The 27994-nt window shown below is 37.9% G+C and overlaps 1 protein-coding gene across 1 annotated transcript in view; it reads right to left on the reverse strand.

Moving 5' to 3' along the window:
• Positions 1-211: 211 nt before the first annotated feature.
• The window catches only part of GTF2A1 (general transcription factor IIA subunit 1), a 30793-nt gene continuing 3010 nt past the window's right edge, over positions 212-27994 (reverse strand). The window contains exons 2-9 of the mRNA XM_065838039.2: positions 23254-23355; positions 21351-21558; positions 18749-18813; positions 16589-16664; positions 12632-12765; positions 11481-11801; positions 8883-8972; positions 212-4540 (exon numbers count right to left, since the gene is read on the reverse strand). Of these exons, the coding sequence (XP_065694111.1) occupies positions 4433-4540; positions 8883-8972; positions 11481-11801; positions 12632-12765; positions 16589-16664; positions 18749-18813; positions 21351-21558; positions 23254-23355 (1104 nt within the window). The 3' untranslated portion in view covers positions 212-4432. The remainder of the gene's footprint in view (positions 4541-8882; positions 8973-11480; positions 11802-12631; positions 12766-16588; positions 16665-18748; positions 18814-21350; positions 21559-23253; positions 23356-27994) is intronic.

Consider the following 27994-nt stretch of genomic DNA (forward strand, 5'->3'; position numbering starts at 1 on the left):
GGCCTCAAGATTAAAATGTGAATTCTTTTAAACTATATGAACATGTTAAATGGACAGCAAAACTTTGCAAAGCAAACTCAACAAGTATGTGACAGTGAAGTTACCTGCATGTGATGAAAATAAATTCAGAAATCTTCGGTGTTATTACATAAGTCATTAAGCCTCATATGTTAAACAAATGCACATGCAAGACAGTAAACAAAGTGGCAAACATTTTTAAATAACATCTTTAATTAAAGTTTTTGCAAAGGCAAAATATTAAACTTAAAATAGGTCTTAGTACATCAAAATACTAAGTTCTCTAATCGTATTCCAAGCATGGCCTTTGAAACATAATATCCTGTATATCACAGAGGAGCAACCTTGATCTGCAATTGTACAGAATGAATTTTACAAACATAATAAATATATTTACCCCCTTACACATAACAGTATATGTACAACAGCAGTTGACAATAGTAGCTCAGAACAGCAAAAAAGGATATTCCCCCACTCCGTAATCTATTGGTACCCCACGCACTCTGGAACGTGTCTCACTGGATGACTGTACATATAGCTAACCCAAGGTAGTTCTTCCTGTTAAAAAAAGCTCCTTTTGTTCCACAATGTCTAATCCACTAAGTAATAATTAAAAGACACACTGCATGAACTGCCTGAAAAAAGCAGACAACACAGAAACCAGTGGACTGGTTTTTACACATTTCCCAACCAATCACAGCAATGGGAAAACTAGACTGTAAATGCCAGACACCGACACATCGCGATATGCACGTTTCTTCATCTTGTATAGTCACTAATCTCAAAGTCTGCAAAGAACTCCAGTTGCAGCTGGGGGTGTGGGTGGGGTGGGACAGGCCACCCCACACCGCTGTGTAAGGCAGCCCAGTATCAACCCAGTGTGCGTTACCCTAAACCCACTGCTCACTTTCTTCTTATTTCATTCTATTAGGAAGCTTTTGCTTTGGGGGAAGTTTGGGGGGAGGTTTATTGTTTTTAAAGGAGCTTTTACAACTTAAAGAGATTGAATCAAAATGAACTTTAGTTAACCAGGTCTCTAACTCCTTCACTGGAATTAAAAAAAATTTTACTCTGGTAGTGCTATGTGGTGACATAATTGCTGCTCTAACTGTCAAGCAGTGGAATTGTTTTCACAGACTCAATGACGTTTATTTTAACACTCCTAATTGTGCAGCAGAAATAGAGAAAACATTTATATAAAAAGAAACCTGTTACAAGACACAACATGTTCTTTGCTCTTTTCTAGAAACTGTGCTTCAGAATCACGTATCAATGCTTGGAAACAAACCTGGACCACAATTATCACTTTAAATTATGTTTAGGCAACTGAATGATGTTTCAAATGCAACTTGTGAGTACAATGCAGGAACAAGGAGTATGAAGCCTCAAAGAAATCTTGTCACTAACCAGCAAATGAGGGGGAATAAAAACATATTTTATTTAAATAGTCCAATATAAAGTTCCTTATGTGACTAAATTCTCTATTAATTCCTTAAAAGAAAACGTATTTCAATTTGTTTTCAACTTAGATGTTTTAAAATGATTGCACACACTAAAACCAAACAGAATTAGAGCAAAAAAAATGCTTTTCTGATTGAAGCACTGCAGGAAATTTACTCTCTCAGGAATCAAGAAAAAGTCTTGTCATACTGGCAAAACAGGTATTCAGCAAACTGAAAAGGCACGAGACTCCCAGTTTTGCCCAGTTGCTCTACAAGTTTCCATCAGCCATCATGGTTATAATTATGAAGTTATATTTCCCCATTTTTTCCATCATAAAAAGGTGCTCCATTATCTGTGCAAATTTTAATATAAGCCCTCTTGAAATTATTGTTTCCGTAATACTGAACTATTTAAATGGGAGGAAAAAAACAACAACGACAAACAAACCACAACTAAAAAAGGGGGGGGGGAGTGTGGAAAAATCATTTATGATCTATGAACATGGGAATCCTTTGCCCTCTGAAAGGAATGGTTTCTTTGGAAACTAATGAAATGGTCTGTTCAGTTACATTGTTAAAACCATGATTAAAAATTCAAGTACAATAATAAAATTAAGCAAACTACATTCTTACAGCAAGCTGCTACAATAAAATGAAATTAAACATGCTTTTTGATTTAAAAAAAGGAACACTTGATGTAGCAATAAGAGCACAGTTTGGTATGTTCACGTTTGACTGGCTTTCTGAAAACTTCACAGGTTATTTGTAGACAAAACTTCTTATCTGAAAAGCATATCATACAATAAGCTTGCAAGAGACCGTGCAAGTTCAGAAAGCTTTGAACATCCTTCAGAACAGTCTAAGCTTAAGTTACTTTTAAAGTTCTGCTATCCCTTAAAAATAAATAAAAGGCTATGCAGCTTCTAGTATATGTATGAGGGTGAAAAAAAAAAAAAATCGCTACGATGTATGAAAACAAAGTGTCGTACAAATAATCTGGATTCCAGTAGTATAAACAGGAATCTACAGCTAAAGGGATTTCTCTTCCTTTTATTGGTTTGGTTGTGCAGCATTATGGGAATTTTTCTGAAGTCCATTACTTAAGACCTACTGGTAACAGATCTGGAAAAGGTAAGGGAAGGAATTAGTTTGTACATTATTGATTTCACTGCAGTTGTACATAGAAGTGTCAACAGTGGTAAAAAATTAAAATATCTGCTTTGTTCAGAAGAAAGCAAACACCAATCACTTTGAGATACCTTGAAGCCAAAAATGCACTCTAAATGACGATTCCCTGGAGGCAAGGAAATTGAAGAGAATGAGTAGTCGTTCCACAATGCTAAAATACATTTGTGTCCTTGTTAAATCATGTTTAAAAATTTTCATTCTCAAGGAAAAAAGGTCAAAAAACCTTGTTCAAATGCCTCCTTCTGAAGGTCTTCCCCAATTTAGTTATCTGCGCTGTCCTTTTTCCACCATCTTTCAAAGCACTTGATGAAACAAAAAATGTTTTTGAAACGGCGAGCCATATGAACATTCCTTCCTCAACAGTTCTTAAGTATAATGCCCATTCCCTCTCCACATTCAAAAGCAACTGCAGTTCTGAAAGCAGGGTTTGCAAGAATAACATATGCATGAAGAAAAGGTCTTTGCTTCTCAGGAGAGGAAAGGAAGGAGCAGGAACCAACCTTGCTGCTTTTCACAAAAGAAAAAAAAAAAAAAAAGCCACAAAACCACCCCTCTGGAAAAGGCAAGTGAAGAAGTGACTACACAAGGTTTAGTGCATCCAACTGCTCGACCTCCTGTTACCAAGACAGTCTAAAGATACTCTGACAAAATCTGTGTTCTCAAAGCTGTGCAGTTCTCTTCAGGAAACTACATGCCACCTGGAAACTTTAGAGAGATTAACTGCTGCAGGTCATTTATGGCTATACTTTTTAGTAAAGCAGATCTTTGATTAACAGAGTTGTAGCCAGGATGTTAAAATTTTTATGTGATTTTCTATTTTTAAATTTAGTATTCTTGTGGCCTGTTGAATTATTTGTGAAAGTCTGGACTACATATGTAGTAAGCAGGTGAAGGAATGCATCTGTTATGCCATTACCCACACATTTGATTCAAAAGGTCTCTGAAGCCTTTAAAAAAAAAAAAAAATCAGTAGAAATTGATTCAGTGATGCTAAACCACCACCGAACGGCAAGAATATAATTAACAGGTTAAGCAATCTGATTTTCGTGGGGGGGAGCTACAGGTGCTTAGTATTGAAAAAATACAACCCTAAATAAAAGGTATCACTTACATGAAATTAAAATAATTTTGAAATATAAATGATCATTTTACCATTTTGTAACTGCTAGGAACAACAACCTGTTCATGGGGAACTGAACTGAAAACAACAAATAGATATAATAATTAATGAGCATATCAGAATTAAAAATATTTTCCTTATACAAGTTATTTAAAATTTAACACCTTAATTCTTACCCTTCTGTACAAAGCTTGCACGCAGTTTAAGTAACATTCTGACCATCCTCACTACCAAAAGGAAGTGTTCAAAGCAAAGATTTGTACACACAATAAGCATTTTCAGATTAATAATCTATCAAAGGGAACAGTTCCTTCAATCAGTGGAAGAAGTATTTTAAAATCTTAAGGGAAGAAGGGGGGAGAACAAAGCCTTACATGCTAAATACCAGCTGTAGGTACCTGTATGTAGAACTGATAATTAAGGTATTCCTAACACACAAAACCAGCTCCCAGACAATGCTATAGCTGCTACAGTCCATGGCTTGCTCGTTTGAAGTAGTGTCTTTGTTGCCACATTTTACCTTTGTTCCAATACTTTTGTTTATCGTTTATTTCTGATGTGCAGATACACTTTTTGATTGGAGTATATGTCCAAGTCTCAACCTTTCCTGCTTTTGATTTTTTTTCCTTTTATGGGGAGTTTTTTTGTTTTGTCTTTTAAAACTTCACCATTCTGCGTCCCCAATGGCTTTGGAAAATACATAATCTCTTCCGTTAAGATTCATGATGCCATCTTTGAGATGAAATTTCCATTTGTTTTTACTTCTATGAATCTGAAAACAGGGAAGAAAGTTGAACTATTACTCTGCATCAAAAACAGGTATTAATGTGCAAGTATATTATGGCAATAAAAATGAAAATAACTACTAGACATACATTACTGAATTGCTACCGATATCCTGAAAATCAATTCTGCATTCAGATATGAAAAATGAAAAATAATTATGCACATACCAGTATTTTGTGTTTTCATTTTTAAACCAAGGACAGTAACCGTCACAAAACCATGCAAGCACACAGGCACTCGAAAATCCAAAGCATATAGCACATTTTTAGAGATGGTTGGAAAGGGAGAAGAGAGATATATCCACCAGTGCTGCTTTAATTTGATTAAATTATCTCTGATTACAACAGCCACAAAACTCCACTTGAAAGTCAGAAATCTCAATTTCTACCGCCGTAACAGAAAAACTAATGTTTTAAACCAGCCATGACAGGGTCAAGCACTAAGCTTCATTATTTGTAGCTCACGTCTAAACTCCATTCTGCATGAAAACTAGTCTGATTATGTTACCCATAGATAGACAGCAGGTCTATCCAACTGGCTACTTCTGATATTAGAGTGTGACTTTGGGTTTCCGAAAGTTAAGTTTTGGTTAAAAGGCAAGGGGATTATTTGCAATCTTTTCAGTCTGAAAAGCTCTCTGGTACAAAATGCACAAACTGTATAGAATATATGTACCAGAATTACATCCCACAATTTCTCCTCAACAGTGAGTAACTGTATATTATTTATATTCCAATTCTCATCGTAAAATGCCAAGAGAGAAAAGTAGTATCTCCAGTATTGGGGATGACGGCATGAAGCTTCAACTTCAACCTATTGTCTTCCCAATTACATTACTGGTCCTTTTAAGGCTTTGTTAAAAGAAATCTGTAAGATTAAGCTGGGAGATCAGTCCAGCTATTTGCAATAACCCAAGACATGCTAGGACAGAAGAAAAGAAATTTTTAAATTAAGACATTCGTTCCATTCTTCCTCCCCAGGGAGTCCATATTACGGCTGCCTGTGACATAATGAATCTTCAGGTTATAATGGATATTCCTGTTGACACAGGATAATACAAAGAATAAAACAACAACTTTATTAATATGCTCTCAACAAAAATATTCCATACAGAAGTAACTCCTCATGCCTACTCCCAAACAAATACAACCCGACTACAGGAAGCAGGTTGATCGATGTGGTGAAGAATATCAGAGAAGATACAAGGGCAAGAAATAGTTGTAGTTTTAGAAGACTTTGATTATCTTATGTCTGCTGAAGAAACATCAATGTGCAGCATCGAGGTGGTTTTAGATACTATACAGTCAAGTCATGAAGACTTGATTCATGTCAATTCATGAAGAAGTAAAGTCAGGAACCACAAAACACACAATCCTTTTCTTCATTCAAGACAGTGTGCAGGACTTAAGCTAGACAACATCACCAGAACTAACAGCAACTACATTTCCCAGGAGTATTAAGTCAATAAATCCACTGGAAGAGTGTTTAACTAAATTTATGTTCTTATGTTTCATTTAAAATGAAAGGAAATTAGATAAAATTCAGTCTAAAGGTAGAAGAGTAAATTTGGAAAAGCAACAACAACAAAATAAAACAAACAAACAAACAAACAAAAACACACAAAAAGAACCACACACAAAAAACCCACACACAACCCCACATACTGTAAGCACAGAGCAAATACCTGCCACCTAGCAAAAAAGGGCATCAGAAAGAGTAAAACACCACCAATGCAATTAAGCAGCTGGACAAGAAGATATAATCATAAACATTTGCAGATAAAACATAAAAAAGTAATTCTGTGATCTCAAAAAGTTGAGAAAGTTTTTCAAAAGGCATACAAACAAGGAAACCCCATTGCAATTTTTCAATTTCCATCAAGGACTGGAAGTGTCATCACGTACAATTAGTGCTGCAGAAACAAACAGGAAAGTAGTACCAGAACGGATATGACCGTAGCACTCAATCACTTATTAGTACTATTGTTTGGTCTGTGCTCACTTTTAAGCTAAAAAGTCAGTGGCAACAGCAAATAAATGAAAAAGGAAAGGTCTGGATTATATACTCTACTTGCCCTTCTAAATGGCATTCAGCAAAAATCCCTCATCAGAAGCATGTGAGCTGCCATGAGGCATGAAGGAAGGCCCTCAGATGAATAAATAACTGAATAAAGATGGGAAAACAAGGGTAAGAACACAGTTTTCACAGAGAAATGAGATAATTCCAGATGAGATTTGTGCTGGCTAGAGTCTGCAAGGTTTAAGAATTCACTAATCATCTGGCAAAGGACAAAATATCACTGATGATACGAAAGAATAGTTATTGAAGAGCTGTAGAATGATCTTACTGCCCTAACTCATTGTGTAATAAAACAATGGTGGCATTCAATGTATATGAAGGCAGTAATGATGGAAAAAACCAATTCCAGTTTACATGGATAGAAAAAACTGAAGGCTTTGAGTTGACAATTACAAGTCAAGAACGAGATACCAATGTTCTAAGACTTTTCCACAAGAACATCAGCTCTGTGCTCAGTGGGGTCAAAAGCAGACGTGAACTGTCGCCAAACATTTCTACAACACTTAATAAACTGAAGGTTCACACCTGTGTTATGAACAGCTCTGAGCCTCCATCAACCTTATCTACCTGAATCAAATAAGAGAGAGAAAAATTCTCCAGATCTATTTTGTTTAAGTAAAAATTAACAAATGTTTGGAAAGCTGTACAAGTATCAACCAAGCAAAGTGTAGCTCTGATTTCAAAGAGATGACTGAGGACAGTTATTATGGTCTGCAATATCATAACAGGCCCCAAAAAAGCAGAGAGGAAACAATCTTCTAAATAAAGAACTAGGAGGTATCATATGAAACTAATGGGTTAAAAATTAGGTAATTCTCCACACTTAACATTATTAATTTATGAAATTTCTTGTCATAAGATAAAGTCTACAAAGATTCAAAAATAACTCAGTTAATTTCTCACAAATTAATGAAAAAACCCTCTGCTGGCCATTGATACAAAGTCACTCTCCCTCAAGAGGCGGTTCACGGAAGGATGGTAAAATGCTCTACATGAGCATCAATACCTGTTTGCCCTTGTCTCATTGTTCCAGAGGCACCCACCACCAGCTGGTGCAGGACACTGTGCAAGAGGGAACTTTGCTCACAACTGAGCTGATCCTGTGCATTTAGAGCCAACATGAACAATTGTTTAACAACTCAAGTCATCCTTTCAGGGCACATGGCACTAGAGGTTAAGGATGGACACTGTTCCCCTACTGAGTTCACATTCTTAATTTTTAAGAGGGTTAGGATTTCAGAGCAGTTCCTGTTGCTCAGCTTTAGCAGCTGCCAACAAGCTTTTCTGACTGCTGTTCTGAGGTCCCTCACTGTCCTCACAAACTGCCTAGAAAGGAACAGGTTTGGATTACAGTCTGAAGGAGACAGATGGCTGAGATGTAGATACACTTTTCTCTCTATTAAATTCTCTGTCAAATCTGATGACAAGTCTAAGCAAAGTCTGGGCATAACTGAAGATTTTCTAACCAAGCCATTCTTTGCAACATAGGAGCTTTTATTCAGCAAGCTTACAGCTTTCTTGTGTTTTAAAAAGGACCCTTATTCATCGCAATCCAATTAATCTAGCCTAGGAAAAGAAAGAAAATACGCACTGAATGATATTTCTGCATACTACCTCAGTAGAAAGGCCTCTGATATCCTCTGGACACATTTAAAACAATTCCAGACACGAATGAATCCTTGCATATTCCAGTGCAAACGTGCAAAAAGAAACCAGTCATTATAGCGGAGGCAAGACAGTCCAGCAGAATTTAAAGCAAAGTAAGCAAAAGCATTCCACGCTGCCATTTCAGTAAAAAATGCATAGCACAGAAAGAACCTTCTCTTCTGATAACTATTCTATCATCAAGAAGATATATTTTTAGTAATCAAGGAACCGTTTTCCAAAAGTCTAAATCATAATGACTACTTCTTCCATCCACGGCAAATGTACAAACTTACTTACAATAGCTCACTTCTTCTGAGCCCAGAGGACTGACCTTTTGTTAAAGGTCACAGGAAAACATGATGAAGAAAAAAACATGCAGCCAGTTTTCCTTAGCTTTACTCATTACCAAGTTTACTACAAACATGCCACACAAGCCTGTTTTAAAAACAAACAACAGCTAATTTTTATATTACCATTCACATTATAATCTTTACAGATCTACCTGTACTTAACAGTCACAAAGATATTACTGAAAAATTATTACGTGATAGGAAGAAGAACAGAGACAGCACAATTCTTGGATTCTGTTCTGTAGAGATTACCTTGTCATACTGGCACACAACAACATTTTCTGTATCAAATAGTTCTTGTCCTTCCTCATCACTCACATCATCTTCACTGTTAAGAGGTTCCTGAAAGAAACACATGCTAAAAGTTATACTGTTTAGTAAAATCAGAGCTGTTACTTTGATTAGTCACATGAGGCTTGTCTATGAACTACAACACCTAAAATCCATTTGTGGTGGGGAATACCAGGCTTTTCAGCAGATGGCTGATGTACATACGTTTCCATCCTGCCATCCATCCTGAGCAGACATCCGTACCAATTTTAGTCTGGAACTTCAGTGTCCAGGCCAGATTCTGGGCACTGCAGCCTTTTGTCACTACAAACATTCTTTTTCTTTTACTGTAGATGTTCTGGTGTTTACAATTTGTCTTTACAAAAAAAAAAAAAAATCATTACACAGACTTTCATTTTTCTAAAGCATCCAAGCAGTAGGAGAGATGGCATCACTCACACCACTCCCAATGTGTAAAAATAGAAACTCCATGACTTATTCACACTTGGTATAACACAAACAGAAACAGACCTCTACAAGCAGAAAGCAGTGGGGAAAAAAAAAGATGCTTTAGGATGTTCTTGCACAGATTCATATAAAATAACTTCTAAAATTAATTTTCATGTCACTTAAAACTTACTTTCAGTTCTTCCTCTTTCTGCTAACACTTTGTTCCAGCAAAAATTTGGGGGTTTTCAGGTCTTGTAAATAATAAACATTTCAAAAGCTCAAACAACTTCTAATAAATGCAAAACAACTTTTCTGAAGTCTGCTTTATAATCCTCATCTTCCAACCTACCTCCAAATATATAAGCTAAATTGAGGAGATGCTAGTGAGAGGAAAAAAAAGTGTACTAGAGGTCCTAATTCCCTCCAAAGTAATGCTATGTTTAAGTGACTTCAAAAGCTTTAAGGAACTCGTCCACTTGCTAAGTAACTGCTGATGAGCAAAGGTAGCAAAAAATTACAGACCTCTGGCATGCTGATAATGAAGTCTCAGCAAGAATGCTAGCATTAAGGCACTATTAAAGAATACTTAATACTGAAGCATGATGATCTATATTTAATAAGGCACCTTCAGTTTATTATATACTGCCAAGAATGCTGATTGATTTTGCAGATTACACTCCCCCTCCTTCCATGCCCACTTGCATTGGTTTCTGTCATTTGGTTTCAGTTTTGCTTCTGAATTCAAGTGGGTTTAAGCTTATTATTTGCTGGGAGTCATTTTGGGGTGCCTTCGTGACAGTTGCCAACCTTAAAGCTGAATGAGCCAGTGAGTACAAGAGCCTTGGTCAGGGCTGGGGTATTAGGCAGGCAAAGGGGTCCATGCTTATATCCAAAGGTACCTGTGAGTATGGGGTGCCTGCCAGACGAGTGTGAATACTACACGCTTGCTGGCAAGCACCAGCCTGGATGACCCAGTGAATAGGGGACACATTCAAGGAGGGTAAAAGGGGCAGAATCTGGGTAGGGGCACTGGAGGGACATACAAACTTGTGTGTGCTTGGGAACCAAGAGAGAATTGTGCATGTGCCTGTATTAACAACCCGTCTCTGCCAGATGAAGAGGAGGAAGCGGATACGGCTGCCCGTGCTTGTTTTACATGGGTCCTGTACATAAATGCAGTCGAAGGTATGGCTTGTCTGTGGCAGTCTGTGACCAGCCATGTCAGCACTATTAAAACACTCAAAGTGACAGCAGTGCTGATCAACATAAAAGTGATGAGAACCTAACCTCTAAGATGTAACGGAAAAATACTGTTAGACACTGCTGCAGATGTACGACAGAAAACATGATTTAATTCCTTGATAAAAATCAGAAGTTTCACCTACATGTACTGCATGGGTGACACAGAGTGAGATTTAGGGATTACCAAGTTTCCTACTAGAGACTGAAATAACAGTACTTTTAGTTTATTAGTATCCTCCTTTAAAAGAAAAATAATAATTATTCTTGTGGGGCTTTTTGGTACAACACACCAAAACTTAGTACGAACCATTGGTTCAAGTCCAAAACCAAGCAAATTCAAAGTCTAAATCAAGCACACATTGTTAAGAATGCAACAAGTTGCAAAGAATTTTACTCTTGATTTCACTAAATCAAGGTCAGATGTCAAAAGCATTGGAACAGTTAATGAGATACAGGTCAGACACATTGACTGATGCCCTCAGTGAACTAAATATATGCTCTCCTTGTCAGTCTTCCTAACACCTTGCTTTTGTGTGCACTTGGTCCCAAACAGAGTTAACAATTTCTGTTTACTTACTAGTGTTTCATAACTTCATGGCTGACCTCTCAACATCAGAAATATTACTGCTGAAGTTTTTAAAACAGCATTCATGACAATTAACAGTTTTTGATGTGCCCCTCCCCTTCCTCAGCTGCATTTCAAGGTACTTTGCTAATACACAGTTGCCACAACTTCAATATGGGAAATAAAAAACTTGAAATGCAAGGATAAAAGTTATATTCTCAAAATTACTGGAATATATTCTTTAAATAATATAGTTTTCTTTCAAATACTGAAAAAAAAAAAAATGAAACACAAGTACACTCTAGTCTCCTGAAACAGTTTACCTCTTCAACTTGGCCATCTTCACCCCCATCTTTTTCTTTGTCTTCCTCTTCATCATCATCATAGTCTTCTTCCTCATCTTCTTCTTCTTCAGATGACGTGTCCCCTGCTCCATCAACTTGGAGAACAAGTGGTGCTTGTGGTTGTGCCTGTTGTTGTTGTGGTTGCTGCTGACCAGCTGCAGGAATCTGTGCTTGAGCTGGTGTCGGTGCAGCCACTGTTGTAGGTATGACTTGTGTTTTATTTCCTGTAAACAGGATCTGCTGAGGCTGAATAATCACTCCTGTCTGCTGGGAAATCCCTCCAGGGATAGGAGCCAAAACCTGATGGAACATCATTGTAAGTACTGTGGCTGCTAACATAACAGACTACCATATCACTTATTCACATAAAAGAATTAAAGCATATAAATCTGATTTGCACTAATTAGAAAAACAATAATTACAGATACATAATTTCACCTTCAATAACATACCTTCTTTCACTACTTGGTATTCATTTTCTGCATTTTGTGTTGCTACATCTAAGAAAACCTACTGTCTTTCCATTCTAAAACACACCTGAGTCTCAACTATAGCAGAAGAATATTTAAATTCAACCAAAAGATTACTTTTAAATGTTCCCTATAAAACATTTAACTTTAAATTCCCTATAAATTGTTCCTCATGCTTAAATTGCAAAACTGTGACACAATGCTTATTCAATGCTTACACAGTCGGGACACACAGTTGACCTTGCGCCTGAACAAAAATCCTCATAAAATATACTGTATTCACTACTAAAATAACCAAGAGGGGTGTGTTTGTTTTAGGTATTTTATTCTATGTGTTATATGACACTGAATCATTTTAACTGATAAACACATTTTTTAAAAGTATGTAGAGTAGGATTACCCACATAATATAACTGTCATCAGGGGACACAAATTCTAAACTGCAGAGAGTCAGAATTTGGCAAGAATAAAAGTGACATTGAAAACAACATTTCAAAATTGTTTATTTTTAAAAAACACACTTAAGGCAATTACCTTTTTTTAAAATATACCATTTCTGACTTCGTGTTCTATTTCAATTTGCTCACAAAAAGCAAGCCTCTTTATTAATTACTGTAATTTTTTTTCTTTCAAGAGTACCTACTTAAATTCTTTCTTTACCTGCTGTATAACAGGTGCTTGTACTCCACCAGGCTGCATTTGTGGTATGACCTGCTGCTGTAAAACAACTTGCTGCTGTGGCTGAATGATATACTGAGCTCCATTTGCAGTTCTAACTACTTGGAGGATCTGGCCTGTAATAAAATAAGTATCAAATTAATCAAACATAGAAATTTACTTTTTAAATTAGTTCACAAGTTTACAAGCTTGTTTTGCAGAAGAACACTAATGGCAATTAAAGGAGAGCACTTAAGTTTCACTTTCACTGGTAAAAAGATACTATGCTACAGCAGCTGTGTCAGAACCAAAGAATGAATACCGTTGTTTACCATCTAAATACGATCATGAGGTATGCAATCAGAAAAAAAAAAAATTACATATGCAAGCCAGAGTTTAATCCTTTAATGCAGCACAGTGTTTTAAATATTAGCTCCCACTTACAAACATACCACATGTTTCAAAAGGTAGATTTCACTAAAGGAAAAACAAAAGAACATATACCAAAATAGGAATACAGGTATTCACACCACAAAAACTATATCCAATGCTAACACTGGTACTTTTCCAGGGTCTTGTCAGATGATACCCCTTCCTCAGGTTCTTTTCCCTAACACTACCACATTACAAGAAATTCTTCTATGCATAACTCTGCAATATTACTGTAAAGTTGCCTTCTTGAAAAAAAATCTATCCTTGCACTTATCCACCTCTCCTTTCTGTCTACCATGATGCCTGTACTTAATTTTGTTTTATTATCCTACAACTTTATCATTTTATACCTTTCCTCATTTCACAAAATACATCTAAAACTCATGCACCTTTGGAGATGGCCTCCAAATCTGACAAGCAAGAGCTAAAATATATTCCAACATTAGTTTTCCATATTTTTAAACAGAAAGATGGAGAAGAAATTAAATCAGATAATCCTGAACTTCATACATTTCCCTCAAACACTGATTTTTTTACTTCCTGATAGAACCATAGAATCATTTAGGTTGCAAAAAACCTTTAAGTTCATCAAGTTGAACCCTTACCTAGCACTGCCAAGTCCACCACTTAACAACGTCTCCAAGCACCATGTCTACACGTCTTTTAAACACCTCCAGGGGTGGTGACTCCACCACTTCCCTGGGCAGCATGTTCCAATGCTTCACAACCCTTTCCGTGAAGAAATTTTTCCCAATATCCAATCTAAATCTCCCTTGGTGCAAATTGAAGCCATTTCCTCTTATCACTTGTCACCTGGGAGAAGAGACCAACACTAATCTCAATACAAACTCCTTTCAGGTAGTTGTGGACAGCAATAAGGTCTCCCCTCAGCCTCCTTTCCTCCAGGCTAAACAACTTCCCTCAGCTGCTCCTCAGCCTTGTGCTCCAGACCCTTCATCAGTTTCATTACCCTTCTCTGAACTCTCTCCAGCACCTCAATGTCTTTCCTGTAGTGAGGGGCCCAAAACTGAACACAGTATTCAAGGTACAGGCTCACCAGTGCTGAGCACAGTGGGACAATCACTTCTCTAGTCCTGCTGACCACACTATTCCTGATACAACCCAGGATGCTGTTGGCCTTCTTGGCCACCTGGGCACACCGCTGGCTCATGTTCAGCTGCTGTTGACCAATACCCCCAGGTCCTCTTCCACCAGGCAGCTTTCCAGTCACTCTTCCCCAACCCTGTAGCACTGCCTGGGGTTGTTGTGATTCAAGTGCAGGACTTGGCCTTGTAAACTTCAGACAATTGGCATGAGCCCATTGATCCAGCTGGTCCAGATCCCTCTGTAGAGCCTTCCTACCCTCAAGCAGATCAACACTTCCACCCAACCTGCTGTCACCTGCAAACTTGCTGCAAATTCAATCCCCTTGTCCAGATCACCAACAAAGGACATTAAAAAGAAGTGGCCCGAATACTGAGCCCTGGGGAACACCACTTGTGAACGGTCACCAACTGGATTTGATTCCATTCACCACAACTCTTCATGCCCGGCCATCCAGCCAGTTCTTTACCCAGTGAAGACTACACCCATCCAACTCACAAGCTGTCAGTTTCTACAGGATGCTGTGGGAAACAGTGTCAGAGGCTTTACTGAAGTCCAGGTAGACAATATCCTCATCCACTAAGTAGGTCACCTTGTCACAGGAGATTGGGTTGGCCAAGCAGGAGCTGCCCATGCTGACTGGGCTTGATCACCTGGTTGTCCTGTATGTGCCATGTGATGGCAGGATGATCTATTCCATGACTTTCCCTGGCATCGAGGTCAGACTGACAGGTCTGTAGTTCCACCGGATCCTCCTTCCGGCCCTTCTTGTAGATGGGCATCGCATTTGTTAACCTCCACTGAACTGGGACCTTCCCAGTTAGCCAGAACTGCTGATAAATGATGGAAAGTGGTTTGGTAAGCACCTCCATCAGCTCCCTCAGTAGCCCTGGCTGGATCCCATCTGGCCCCATAGATTTGTGCACATCTAAGTGGTGTAGCAGGTCACTAACCAATTCCCCTTGGATTATGGGCACTGCATTCTCCCCATCACTGACTTCCATCTCAGGGGGCTAGATACCACAAGACAATTGGTCCTACTATTAAAGACTGAGGTAAAAAAGGCATTAAGTACCTCAGCCTTTTCCTCAACATTTGTTACTAAGTTTCTCCCTACATCCAATAAAGGATAGAGATTCTCCTAGCTCTCCTTTTGTTGCTGATGTATTTATCAAAACATTTTTATGGTCTTCTAATTTTCTACCTGCAAAACCTCATGACATCCTTGTAGTCCTCCTGAGTTGCCTGCCTCTTCTTCCAAAGGTCATAAACTAATTTTTTTTTTTTTTGCTGAGTTCCAGCCAAAGCTCTCTGTTCAGGCAGGCTGGTTTTCTTCCCTGCCAGCTTGTCTTTCAGCACATGGGAATGAGTTGCTCCTGTGCCTTTAAGACTTGCTTCTTGAAGAATGTCCAGCCTTCCTCCTTCCACAGCTGTTCTCCCTCCACAGCAAAATGCACAGCCTCATCTACTGAAATAACTAAGGATATCTGAAAGAAGGGACTAACCTCGCTCCTTGTTGAAGAAAACATACCATAAATATTTCTAACTGAACAAAAAAAATTATGACCACAACAAAAGTAACAAATATGAGCCACAAATTATTCTATGCTATGACAAACATAATGTGCTTCCTTAAAAACTGCAAATATTTTAATTTCTAGAACAACTACATATTTAAATTTTATTTCAACTAAATATCCATTAAACATTCAAATGATTAAAGTAGGAAGATTAAGTCCCAGGTGATTCTGAGCAGACTAGATGAATTACTCTGGTAAAACCAGCAACTGATTCTATAAAATAAGCTTTTTCAGATATTTCTTTACCCTCCATGCAGAACAGATCTAGAATCAAGCTTATAAAATCAGAACAATACAAAAGGACATGAAGCATCAGATACACTGTTCATAAAAGTAACATTTAATAATATTCTAAATGTACCACACAAGAGTATTTTAAAATGGTAAATCTAAAATAAAACTAGCATTGCCAGCAAAATTAGAAATTCCGCTCTGTATGCTTAGCAGGTATGAGAAACCTCAAGACATTCCTCACCTGAAGCCACAGATAAAGTGACCCTGCTCTTTTACAGCCAGTCTAGTATCTGTGTTCACATCACACATCACCAAGCTCAGAAATACGCAAAGGCGAAAGGCAGCAACACCTGCCTTCTCACTTCATGTGCTTCTCTAAAAAGCGGGGAATCTAACCCACACCACTGTTAGGTCAGAATCACAAGGTTCGTAAGACTAGCAAGTCAGTGAGGAAACAGTCCAGGAGTCTAGTCGAAGGACTGCACTTTTTTGTAACTGTGGATTCCCAGGTTCTGCTTCTTAACAGTACACAGCAGGGAATAAAACCCAGAATTTCTCCCTCCCGAGCACCCTCAAAATAATTGCTTGATCTCCATATTAAGACAGTTACCTGAATTTGTAAGTATCTGCTGAACAGGAGTAACACCAGCAGGGAGAGCCAACGTAGCTGCAGTGGCTGCAGCACTCTGAAATACAAGAAAAGCTTTTCAACCACAGACATTATCACCAGTGTTTCATCTCACAACACACTGCCTGAAAATATGTAACTTTTTATTGCTGTTTACAACGTTTGCACACTGTTTTCTGCAGGTATTTAAATGCAAACATTAATCAACTGTACATTATACTACATATAAAAATTATTTTCCTTCCTCCTTAATAGGAAGATGACTGGAGCAACAATCACTAAGCATCACACCTTAACGCAGCTCCATGTGGTTTCTTGGTTTATCTGCAAGCTCAGCAGACTTTTTTCTCTTCTGTCTTCTCTGTTGATCTACTAATAGAGTACAACACTGCATTGCTCATATGGCAACTTTACTTACACTTTTTCAAAGCGGCTAAAGACAGGGCCCTGTGAATCTGAAGAAACATAAGGTACTGAACCAACCAGGTTTGCACTTTTCTTCGTTCTGTAAATTATTTGCATTTCAAGTCCCACATAACACAGCTCTTTTGAGTGAATATATGCACACAGCGTACTGACTGTTCAGAGAATGACTATCTTTTTCTCTCAAGTCAGCTGGTTAGAAGAGAAAGCTGAAGACTGTCAATGGGTAATGATTTGAACTTGCAAGGAAATTGAATTCCAACACAATTATGGGAGCTCCAAACACAAAAATCTGCTTTAAGTCCTCAACTCTCCCTTAAGGGAAATGGATTTCTCCGGAGACCTCTCCATTTCAAAGGTTTGACTTAAGCTGCCTATGGGAAAGCCTCCCTTTCCTACTATAAAGGAACCATGGCTCTTTGCTACTGAAAGGAGTTAAACTTTATTACTGAGTAGAGCACATACTTCCTGTTTATAAGATAAATGATCTCCCCATATCAGCTGGTCAATCTATTAGTTACAACTGCCAAAATTAGAGATCACCACACAAAACTGGAAAGTGTTTGCATCCTCACATCCCAAAGGCAGATGAGTAACTCTCCTTACTCTCTGCCTTCCAAGGTATTCAAGGTCAGATACATTCTTTAGTACCAACTTAAATGCTTCTAATAAACACATACAGTAATTCCAAATCAATTCTGTAACTATTTGCTGAACAGCAGTCTTCTGCAGTATGCAATTCATCTACATTTTGACAGCAGCAGAGTTTTAAAAGCATGGCATACTCATTTTTGCAATACTCACTAACAAGATGTAAGTCAATAAGACAGAAAAAAATGTTTAACTGTTGGACTTACGAAGTCACAAATCACATTGAAATGTGATATAAGAAAGCATATAAGAAAAAGGTATTGTCAATGTGTTCTCAGCCTCTGGGTAAATCATGCTATTTGAGCAACCAAGTTCAGTGTGTTTTTCTATAATAAGGTCAGCAGGTAATGGAGAAGTGAAGGCTAAGCAAGCTGTTGCAGCTTTGACTAATCATTAAACTTTGTTTCATGTGCTTTTACCATAAAAGTGGTAAAAATGTAATAAATTCTGGTCTTAATAAATGTATTTAACTTGTATTAGCTGTTGTTATCATTGCTTTGCAAGCACTTTTTTAATTGAGTCAAGGCATTTAAAGCAAGATCAGATAACTAGAATTAACCTCTGGAGATAAAAAACTGCAACAAAAGGGTAAATGACCAGGCTCAGTTTTATATGCTATTACTAAAATAGTCAATCAAAATAATGTGACCAGTAAAGATCGATGTGAATTGCTAAATAATCTCTCATTTTATATAAGCTTAAGTTTCAGAGTAGTTAATGTTTCTTCCGGCAGCCAGCAAATACAATAGGCTTGCATCAGTTAATAGTGTTGTGCAGATTCATATCAACAGTACTCCAATTTCTGATTAGAAAAAAAAGTTTTGGTTAAATACATTTAAAGCAGAGAATTAAGGTAAATCCTAGATTAGTTATCAAAACTGAAGCCCTGGATAACTGTTCCTAGATTGTCAGTGCAACAGCAAAACTCAGAGAAATGGCTGACAGCTTTATCAGTGTCTCCTAAATTATTTTTAAGCATCTGGTGACTAATACAAGATTTGTGTTTACTATTTAATCAAATCAACCTACATAATGACAGTGTATGCATGTATAAACTGCTTTTCTTACCATGCCCGATGCATTCATGTGCGGTATCAGCTTGGAATCTGGCACAATAACCTGCTGCTGAGGTGCTAGAAACAAACAAACAAACAAAAGCATTTCATGGAAACTACATAGTCTGCCCAAAATAATATCCAAGCCAGAAAAACTTATAAAGAACACCACCCAAATATCAGATGAGCTTCACAACAAAGCCAGCTACTGAGCAGTCTCTGATCTTATTAAGTATTACCTTCAAGACAATCTACAACAGCAGCTCTGAGATGATAGGCTATTTTAGCTTTATTGCAAGGGCTCCAGTCACCTTTCCTGACCCAAGGTAAATCAAGAATTAAAATATATTTCTGAAATCAAAGGTATTAGTGTATTGTTGATAAACTTGCTGATGTCCAGTATCAAAGTTCTCCAAAAGCACCGACAGTGGTTAACTCCTAAAACAGACTTAAGCAAGGATTGTTGCAAGATGAAGAGTATGTTTACAGGATGCAGCAGTTAGCTTGAGTTAGGTCTAGTTAGCACAGCTGTCAGCATAAGCTCACTATCTTCACTGTCTTTCTAACACAGTAGCAGCAGACAAAATATCATCAACCACCTGTCCCAAACAATAAAATAGTTTTGGTGGGCTAAAGGAAATAGGTAGCTTAACTGTGAAAGCAACCTGTTGATCATATAGAAATACAAAAGTGTCCAACTCTATGGAACAAACAGGTTGCCAGTATTAATACCAGTGACAGCAAACTGGAAAACGACAGAGCAATTTGAACAAACTAATCACAGACAAGGTATCCTCCATGCAATCCTGTAACCAAGGACACTTAAGAATACTGCGGATAATTCAGTTTCTGGAAAAGATTCTGGGGAGGGAAGCACCACAACCTTGCACCATGATCTGAGGCTACCTCTCCAACCCTTAGGGAACCCGCAGAGGGCAAAAGAGCCCAAGAAAATCTTGTGACCCAGTGTGGCAGATGCACTTGACCCCCCTCCAGCCAAACCAGGAGCAGTTTGGTTCAGGTTCTAGAGGAGGCAAAAGCCTGAGCCGTAGCCAGGCCAAGAACTCCTTTTGGGAAACCTGCAAGGAAGCAGAACGGCACACTGAACACAGACACCAGGAATCACGGTGCTGACCATCTTGATCTCCTTCTGGGACCACACCAGGCCATGCAAGGAACTACTACATCATCTCTCCCATGGAGCAGGAAGCTAAGTAATTCATAAAACTGCATGTCTGTGATTAAAGTGGTTTGATATCCTAATTTCATTTAGCCTCCACACCATCATTTGGTCGTAAGCCACAACACTGGGCAACAATAAATCAGTTTTCATTGTATTACTATAGGTAGGAACTTAGTGCACCCTAAGACACAAGCAGGAGGGCAGGGACAACCTCCATTTAGTGGAGGGAAACCTGGTCAGTAGAGTCACAGCTATTCAGCTAAGGAGCCACTAGATGTCTTGATGAGCAGACTTCCCAGGCTCTGCTAACTGCCACTTAAACTGAGGCACTCAGATCATTTAAAGCCACGTGTATTTAGGGGTCTTAATCTCAAAATCAGTTCTACCCCAACAGTTCAAACCAATTTACATCCCACCAAAATACAAAGTACTCTAAGAAAACAAACAAACAAAACAACAAAGACACACACACAAAAGTCCCAACAACAGGTTTTTGTTACACTAGTTCTCTTCTGTTTTAAATATACAGCAGTTGGGTTTGGTGGCTTTTTTGGGTGGTGTGGAGGAAATCAAGTCATAGCTATCTTTTGTGTCTATGACAACATAGGTTATGATCTATGAAATCTGATAAAAAACGTGAAGTCTGTGACTGACTACCACAGATAAATATTTTATGCTATAATAGCACGCTGAAAACTCAACCATTTAACAGGTGGCAGATTTGTTTACACAGCATATACGCAGTAAAATCCAGTAGTATTTACCTCAGTTTTCAAACGATATTTTAATTGGCAAAAATATTTCCCCTAAATTATTAATGAAGAATACCCAAGAAAGTAATTACAAGACACAATACTGCTATGGCTAGCTAAAATATACCTCGAACATCCACACCTACACAGTGTGCCATCTTTCAAGACCACAAAAATACCTAGGCATTAGGTTATTCACTTGAAACATATTCTAACCTGAAAAACCATCTCCTACATAGACCGTTACGGAAGTATTTTTTCACATCCTAGCATCCACTTAAATTAAAAAAAAACATATTATTATTTAGCATATTTGCTCACTACCTCATGACTAAATTGTCAACTGTATATGTATATTGCCTTGGAATTAGAGCTGCTAATGAATTTTTGATAGAATCTGAAAGTCGTGTATTCTGAAAATATAAGTTACATAGTAGAAGACCAAGAGATGAATTCAGCTTTTCCAGAATCATCTGAATAATATGCTAACACAAATACCAAGATTTTTTTTGCCAAGACAATTCTCTTGACCCATTAAATAGAGGCAAATAGAGACAAAGTTTAACATGAAGACACAAAGTTATTTCTCAGGTAAACATCCTGCCCTAAATTTAGAATATGTTTAGTGGTTGGTCTAACTTGGGAGTCTTTTGCCAGAGAGGTAAGAGAGTAGGTCTGACCTTGCTGAGACGCTGGAATAAGGACCTGTTGTGGCTGAGACTGCTGCTGCACAGTCTGCTGCGGCTGAGCCTGTGTGTGATGGTGGTGGTGGTGATGCTGCTGTTGCTGCTGCTGCTGTTGCTGCTGTTGCACCTGCAATAAAAGCTGCTGCTCTTCTGAATGGAAGCCATCTACAGCCTTGGACTGCATCAGCTTGTTCTCCCACAGCTAGTTTGGAAAAGGAAAGAGAAAGTTCTGTGTATGATTTTTACTCATCAGGATTTGTAACAATACAGAGACGGTACTCCAAAATCAAATTTGTTTTCGTTGCTTATCTTGTATAGTCTACTCAGCCAAAAAGCCCTTAGGCAACTACAGACTGAAGAGAGAACTCCAGAGACGTCATGTTTTAAGGAGTTAAATATCCCCTAAGAATTGTCAGTCTGAATTTAAGCTTTAACTTTTTCTTTCTTCCAAGTGTGGAAGATTCATAACAACCCTAATAGAAGCATTAATAGAGATAAAATTGTAACTTTAAATTAGCCTTCAAGTTTTCACTTCTCTACCTTCTTGCTTTCTTACCTCTTTAATCAGAAAACAATCCTTTATTACAGCTTTCCTCAAGCCATTTCTTCTTAGAACTCCTCAGTTAAACTTGCTTGAAGACTACTGCTTCATAACACACAGAAACTACCTGTACACCTCGGAGAATGCCTCTGTACAAGCATTTACCCAGTTTCTACCACAATATCGAATTCAGCTTCTCCAGGCCTTCAGTTCTTGGTGTCAGCTGACATGCCTCCCAAAAAAAAGCCATAGATACAAAAAGAGCAGCTCTTGCAAAAAGACAACAATGCAAGCATTCTGTAATTTAGAGTCAAAAAGGCTACAGGCACCCAGGACTCCTGATTTCAAATCCTGCTTAGAGCTCCCTAAGCCTTCCTCTTCAATACTTTGTTTTCCTTCTTGCCTTTTTCTTCATTCAGTCTTTTCCGGCATCATTTGCAGAATAAGTCTGTGACACAAACACCAAGGTGCTTCTCTTATAGTGCTCACTCCATTTCCACCAAGACAGGTCATGGTTTCATGGAAAAAAGGCTTCACCTGTTTCTGTCTATCCAAACTCAAAATTCCTTTCCCCCTCCATCCATTTTTTAATACTTAAAAAATACTGAGAGCATGGGACATCCTGCATTCTGAAGAGTCCATATTCAACATCTAAGATAAGCAAGCACGTACTTTCCCAGTTTCCTTTTAGTTTATTTCTTCTTGGTTTCACCACCTGCCTTTTCTCTTCCCTTTTGAAGGGCTACTATACTCAGGAAGAATCTGAAGAAAGTCACAGCAGACCTATTAGAGCTCAGGTCAACACGCTGCCTTTCTTTTCGACCCTTGGTGACGGTTCAAACCCACTGTATGTAAAACAATTCTGAATCTAAGAGCTTCAGAAAAGTGCGATGCGCACATTGCTGCAAACCACAAACCATACATGCGAAAATTTGACAATGCATCCGACAATGCAACTCCTCTTCTTCAGAAAGACAAAAAAAAAAAAAATCAATCAGAGCAGGCATTTTATTTTTCCTGTAGAGAAATCTTAGGAACTGTCTTCCTCTAAAATAAACACATTCTCCCCCTTCTTTTTTAAATACATAAAGTTTTGGGGACTAAAATAACACTGTGAATTCAGATGCCTGCTGTTAGCTTATGTCAAGTTTGACATGCCAGGTTATGGAAAGTAAACAAGGTGAGTAGATCTCTATACAGCAGTGTAGTTCAAATGGTATCGGGCTACAGATATGCAAATTAATACAATGCTTAGCTAACTAAAAATTAGTATTTTTATTGTGTACAAAAGTAAGCAGATCCCAAAACAAATTGCTGTATTGGTCTATTCAAAAAACCTTTTCAGTTGCAACTTACTGTTTTGAGTTCCATAAGAACTTGTTCATCCACTCCTTCATCCAGAAAAACTTCTCTGACATCATTGATGACATCTTCAATTACAGACCTGTACAATTTAGGCTTAAAAAAAAAAAAAAAAAATAACCTAGTCAGCATTGTTTAGAAACAAACTTATAACTTTAATGTTAAAATAAGCTTTCTCCCCACAAAAAAAATCTGTGAAAACTGCATTACAGAATACAGTGCATGTTTCTGAGTGACTAAAATATCCAAGAAGTATAAGTCAGCAAGAACAGCTCAAATAAGATGAAAAGGGAAAGGGACTGTAGAGTGCCTCTTGTGACATAACTATGGCCCTGGAGTTTTCAAGCCATGAGGAATGTAATTCAAAACAGAGAAAAGGAGATTGTTTTCTATTCAGTAAATTTGTTTCCTGCTTGCCAGTGTACATACTGAATATGTAAAAGTATTCGCATGTGTACAAAACATTCATGTCAAACAATGTTAAAAGTTCAAAAGGATATTAGATAAATACAGAGAAAAGAAACTTGTTAGTACTTGTTAGTTCAACAGAAAACAAGCATAGCTGAAAATGACCTAGAGCTGAAAAATGTTGAAGGCTCAGAAAACTGGAAGCATTCATGTAAATGTCCTGTTCTTCCCTACACATCTGTTTACAGAAACTACTGAAGACAGGATATTAGGCTAGACAGACTTCTGTTTTCAATCAGTACTTATGTTTTTACACTGGAAATTCTTCATGGCGAAATACTACAAATACATTATTTATTATGCTGATTTCATGCCTAAATTGTCAATGATCAAGTGAATTGCCAATTCACTTTAGGTTGCCAAAACAAGCTGTGGAGTCTCCATCCTTGGAGATACTCAAAAGCTGCCTGGACATGGTGCTGGGCAACCAGCTGTAGGTGGCCCTGCTTGTGCAGGGGGGTTGCAAGGTGGCCTCCAGAGGTCCCTTCCAGCCTCAACCACCTTGTGAATTTCAAAATGCAGGTATAGTTTAAAAAAAAAAAAAAAAAAAAAACCTTAACCTTATCAATTAAAGCACAACATTTAATTCATAGGACCACAAGATAATTGTACTACGCACATACTGTATCTTTTAAACGGTACAGGTTACACCTCTCCACATACCTGTAAACCTCAATGGTATTTAGGTTGGGTTTAAATATCTGTGCTATCTAATTGTAAGGTAGTACCTACAAGCTCTAAATTAGGGTTAATCAATCTGGAACCTGTGAAACGTATCTACTTCACTGACCAAGACTGTTCATTGGGCTGGGGTAGACCATTTTTAAACCAACCTGAAAGCAGCTGTAACTTCTGTAAGCTGACATCTTTCTCTACCCATTCCGTAACTTGCTTAAGCAGTAAATCCCCAATGACGCCACACACATCAGATATGTTGTACATATGCAAAACAATCATTCTGTCCTGGTGCAGTGGGTTTGGCACCCCAGGAGGGCTGTACCTCCAACACACACACACAGAAAACCTGCACCAAGCACATGCTGTTAAGTCCAGCAGTGCAGGAGCTACACAAATTTACTACACACACTTGAAACATTTATTTTATGTCTACACCATTGTTTGATGCATCCCAGAAGTGCTGAATTTGTTACAGATATGCTAAAGATTATATTGCACACCTTATGGAATTGTTATGCCTATGTTATGGAATAACGGAGGGGAAATAGCAGCACATGATTTACTAGTCCAGGAAAATGCTGTGTCGCCAACAGACAAAAAGAAGTTGAATATCTTTGCTTTTAAATGTTTGGGGTTTTGAGGGTTTTTTTTTTTTTTTTTTTTTTTTTTTTCCCTTTAAAAAAAAAAAACAAACGGGGGGACAAACAAACAAACAAACACACACACTTAGAATTTCATTGATATTACAAGGGGAGAGAAGAACCTATTTGGAAGCCAGTAACTAAGGACCAAGCAGTCTGATGGCTGCTTAGTGCACTATGTCCTTAGCGTTTAAAACACGTTTCACATCAGTGCATACTCAAGTGATTTTTCTTCCAAAAAACAAACCACACCACAAGTGGGGAAAAAAGAAAAAAAAAAAAAACCAAACACAACAGGAAGGGGGGGGGGAAAAATAAAAACAAACAACCACAAAACATATCACTGTGTTACTGACCACACATCAATATTTCAGTAAATGGCACACTGTCAGCAACCTATTATTTCCTTCATTTTACATTTCATCAGTTTGCTACTTTTCGGCTCTAAAACATGTTGCTGCAAATGAAGTAGCTGAAACATTAGAATTCATCCGTTACTTGTTTCTCCAAAAAAATTTCTAGCCTCAAGTAACGGTAAGTTTGCCATCTTTGAAAGCTACATTTATAGCACCTATGTCTAAAACTTCTCCAGAAGAAACAAAACATACCAGACTACTTGCAGATTCTTGTCTTTCAAAACAATACCACATGCTCACCTACCCAGGTTTCAAGTTCAGCATTAATTGTGCTTATAGAGACATTTAAAACAGACTTTCAAAGCCAGATGACTCTTGAGCACTAATATTTTAAATCTGCATACTGCGTAACTTAGAAATACCAAGCATCATTTACAGGATTATTTTTCAATTTAGATTAATTCATAGCAGATGCAAAAAGGCATTCTACTTAATAACATTAAGTCCTATTATTTCTATAATTAAACAAATTGCATAAAGCTTGTACAATTCAACTAGCATAGAAATGCCACTTAACCTGCTCCATACATTGTTCCTCATTGTATTAAAAGCATCTGTTTCTTAATGCCAAAACCACATTCTGCAAATAAACAAGTTTAACCTCAGGCATGTGAATTGCTGTACTTAAATCAAGAGAACTACCCGGATGTCAGAAATTGCCATCAAAATTCCTGCAGGATGGCAATTGCATTTTCTCCTTAAATCCTCCTCTCCTTAAATCATCTATTAGGTCTACTTTTCTAATAAAACAGATTTTACACAAACAAGTCCTAGTAATTTCCACCAGCAGTTACCATCTCCTGTCTCCAGAGTCAGGCACATTTGTTAGGTTTATTTACGAAGCATCCTCAATCTATAAAGTCCTAGGAAAAGAATACCAACATTCAGACACCAAAAACTGACAGATACAACCTACAGACAAACAGTCTGCTTGGGAATGTTGCCTTTTTCCCCTGTGTAGTGAGGGAAAAAACAAATTCGAAGAGCAGGATGCTGGTTTCTAGTGTCCAGCATTAGTTCAGCAAGAGCAGAAAGGCGGGTTAAGAGCACAGATGTTCACTCTCATACAGCCTCCTTCTGCACACCTTCCAACAGCCCCAGCTGAGGGGCTGAGCCCCCCAAAACACAAGAGCACCACACAGGTGCAGTAAGCTAAGCGCAAGACAGGTTACAGAACCCCCAAGCACTCTGTGTGTGCATGTATGAGCCACACAGTGCACTGGACCTAAAGATGGGTCAGAATTTTTGGACACTATTCTAATCACACAGTATCACAATATATGAAATGCCCACAGCTGTACCATTACAAGAAAGGGAACAGTGAAGACAGTATCTGCACACTTATAATGAAACAGTGTCTGTCTGATTTCTCCTATACATGTTTACGTAACACTCAGAAAAATCCTGTCTGGATGAAACCTCTCTTGTGTACATTCCTACAGAGCATCCAGCCCAGGCTGATGTAACAACATCCACAGAGGGAGCAGCAATGCCTTCAAGAGCCACCCACAGTGGAATATTGAAGAATCACACAATGCTCTTCTACCTCAACAGACGCAAATCCAGTAAAATTACAAAACAGCCTAAAGCCCTGGTCTCTAAAAGGAAGCATACTGTATTGTTTCAGATACACGCCAAGTGTTGGCTTTAAGCATTATTTATATGATGCTCAAGCTGTTTATACAAGCCATCTAAGGCTCTGGAGTTGAATGACAAAATTATTTTCATTCACTGCTTACTCAAAAAATACATGTGGGAATACCTTCACTGAACAAGACTAAAGATGGGATGGCAGGTGAGTTAAGCATTCCAATAAATTTCTGCATTCAGTCAGAGAAAGCAATGAGAACATAATGGAAACTTTAAAAGACTGCTATTAAAATTATCATGCTTTCATCTGGTTTATATTAAAGTGTCTCCCTCATAAAGAGTACATTGCTGTAAACTTCAAGCTCTTTTAAGAGCAAAATACTCAAATCACTCTTCAATAAACACTACTCCAAACACTTACTATAGATTAAAGACAACAATTAAAATTCCTGATTTATTAGATACAACCGCAAACACATAGAGAAGACTTGAAATCTGGTACTTTCCCCTCTGGGAACATGAGGAAATGATTATATTTCACTTTCTCTGTGCATCTTGTAAAGAAAACTCTGAGTATGCTGAGACTGCTACACACGCACACACTCCAAATCCAAGGAGCAACCATTAAGCTATTTTAAGAAATGCCACATGCCTTTAGGGGCTTACACTTCCTACATTCCTTCAGTTTTAAGTCTACAAAAACTGTATCTCTCTGTAATGATTATCACAACACTTGGGATTTTAGCAGTTTGGGCTTCCAACAATCAACACATTATGGAGAGATACATCACAGCATGCTTTGTGCATTTGGCAGCAGTTGGTTCCTGGTTGCTTCTGCAGTTCTCCCTGAAACATCACTCATCTTCCTCCTGCCTGTGCAGTTACAGTTGGAAGCGAGTTGTAAGACAGCTGGAAGAACACACTGCAAAGGTAAGTAGTTTG

The sequence above is a fragment of the Patagioenas fasciata genome, chromosome 5 (genome assembly GCF_037038585.1).
Source record: "Patagioenas fasciata isolate bPatFas1 chromosome 5, bPatFas1.hap1, whole genome shotgun sequence".
Lineage (NCBI taxonomy): Eukaryota > Metazoa > Chordata > Aves > Columbiformes > Columbidae > Patagioenas > Patagioenas fasciata.